This window comes from Octopus bimaculoides, chromosome 10, assembly GCF_001194135.2.
Source record: "Octopus bimaculoides isolate UCB-OBI-ISO-001 chromosome 10, ASM119413v2, whole genome shotgun sequence".
Lineage (NCBI taxonomy): Eukaryota > Metazoa > Mollusca > Cephalopoda > Octopoda > Octopodidae > Octopus > Octopus bimaculoides.
In genome coordinates, this window is record NC_068990.1 from 70,114,103 (window position 1) to 70,116,151 (window position 2,049).

General features: G+C 29.4%; 1 protein-coding gene across 1 annotated transcript in view; it reads left to right on the plus strand.

Annotated features, from left to right (window-relative positions):
- Nucleotides 1-1,007, plus strand: part of LOC106882365 (epidermal growth factor receptor) — a 205,829-nt gene extending 204,822 nt beyond the window's left edge. The window contains exon 27 of the mRNA XM_052971277.1: nucleotides 421-1,007. Within this exon, the coding sequence (XP_052827237.1) occupies nucleotides 421-683 (263 nt within the window). The 3' untranslated portion in view covers nucleotides 684-1,007. The remainder of the gene's footprint in view (nucleotides 1-420) is intronic.
- Nucleotides 1,008-2,049: the final 1,042 nt, after the last annotated feature.

A 2,049-nucleotide genomic window follows, 5' to 3' on the forward strand; every position in this document is an offset into this window, starting at 1 on the left:
GTGGTGGTGGTGGTGGCAGCGATACTACAACTCTATTCAAACCAATAAGTGTGAACATCATAAAAATGATGTCTTTCATTTCCAATGTTTTGCGAAAACAACATCTGACTATGACTTCAAAACAGGTGAGGGTTGGTGACAGGAAGGGAATCCAGACGTAGACAGTCTACCTCTCTGTAAGCAGGGAAAAGGGACTATTAAAACAACAATGATAGTAGCAGTGCTGGTGGTTTATAATGAATTTAATATTTCACCCTCTTTATGATAATGTAATTAGTGTTTGAGATAAACTTTTAACTCTAATAACTTATTTACTTGTTGATTAGGTTAATTCACAACATTAAATACCAACACAATTAAATATTAATTAACTCTAAAAGTAAAACCTCATTAATTATTATTGTTGCTATTGTTTTACAGATTCTTACAAGAATAATTATGAACCAACAAATGATGAATTAATGAAAGACATACTTGGAGCTACCACGATGGCTTCTGTAGAAAATCCTGAATATTTTGAACAGAACAATAGAAATGTTTCCATTCCTGGTGTTGGCAACAATTTTCCTTGGAAAGACGGAAATGGGGTTACATACTACAATGATATATCTAAATTGGACAAAACACATCAAGAATTTCAGCCTTTAATAATTGGTGATGTCAACTCAGAAACAAGAGTGTGATTTATGATTGAAGACTTATGACTGTAGCCATTAGTAGTGGCCACATCAACAAAATATTTTGTTCATGCTGACATTATCCCTAACCCCTTGATGTCAGTTATTTGAAGCCCTGTGTTTAGCAAACAAACTGGATGGGCAAATTAAAACTGGATTATACCATCAAGAATTGGCCAATTCTTAAATATAAATGGCATAATTTGAAAAACTATCATCCTTCCTCTTGCACTTGACAACCTGTATCAAGGTGGCGAGAGCTGTAGGGACTTGTTTGTAGATTTTGACTTTTTGTAGTAAAAGAATTAAAAATAACTAAAAAAAAAAAAATGAGAAAGTATATATGGATATGTATGTGTATGTGTATGGATGTATGTGTGTGTATGTGTATATGTTTATAAAAATATATATATATATGTATTATGTGTATATATATATATATATATATATATATATATATATATATATATATATATATATATATATATATATATATATATGTATTATGTATATATATATATGTGTATATATATCTGTGTGTGTATATATGTATGTATATGTGTGTGTGTACATATATGTATATATGTGTGTGTATATGTATATGTGTGTATATATGTATATATATATGTGTGTGTGTGTATATATGTATATTATGTATGTATATATGTATATATATATATATGTGTGTGTATATATATGTATATGTGTGCATATATATATATGTGTATGTGTGTGTGTGTGCGCATGCGTGTATATGCTTGTATGTGTGTGCTAGTTTGTATATAAATTAAAGACTGAATGGAAATAAAATGGCAAACAGCTGAGACATTTACCAATAAACAGTGATTTGGCTTTTTGTCATAAGTGATAACATCAACAACAATAATGTAATAATAACGATAATTACAAAGGGTTTTTTGTTATTGATGGTTCTTCCACAACAATGTGAAATCACGTGTAACAAAACTAATCAATGCATATTGCAAATAAATTTTCACCCCACCAGACCCACCTCAGGCAGATAACTGTCTTTGAGACAGTTCTGAAATAAAGTCTACCATATATAGAAACTCTGTAAATTATGTGGGAGAATGTACGAAAAAACAACAACAGACGAGGACAGGTGGTGTAAATTAATTTCTTACCAGTGGATGCCATTTTGAAACATTGAATTTAGGAGCCTGTTTTTTTTTTTTTTTTAATAAACACACAATTTATCCTTGTTATCAAAAGTAAATTATATCATTAAATTTCATTCTCAAAAAGAAGCTAAATTCTGTGGTTACAGGAGGCACATACTTGTAAATTTACATTCTGTTTCTATTTACCTTTAAAAAATATTATTATTTAGTGCTTCTGTTAATCTTAATTC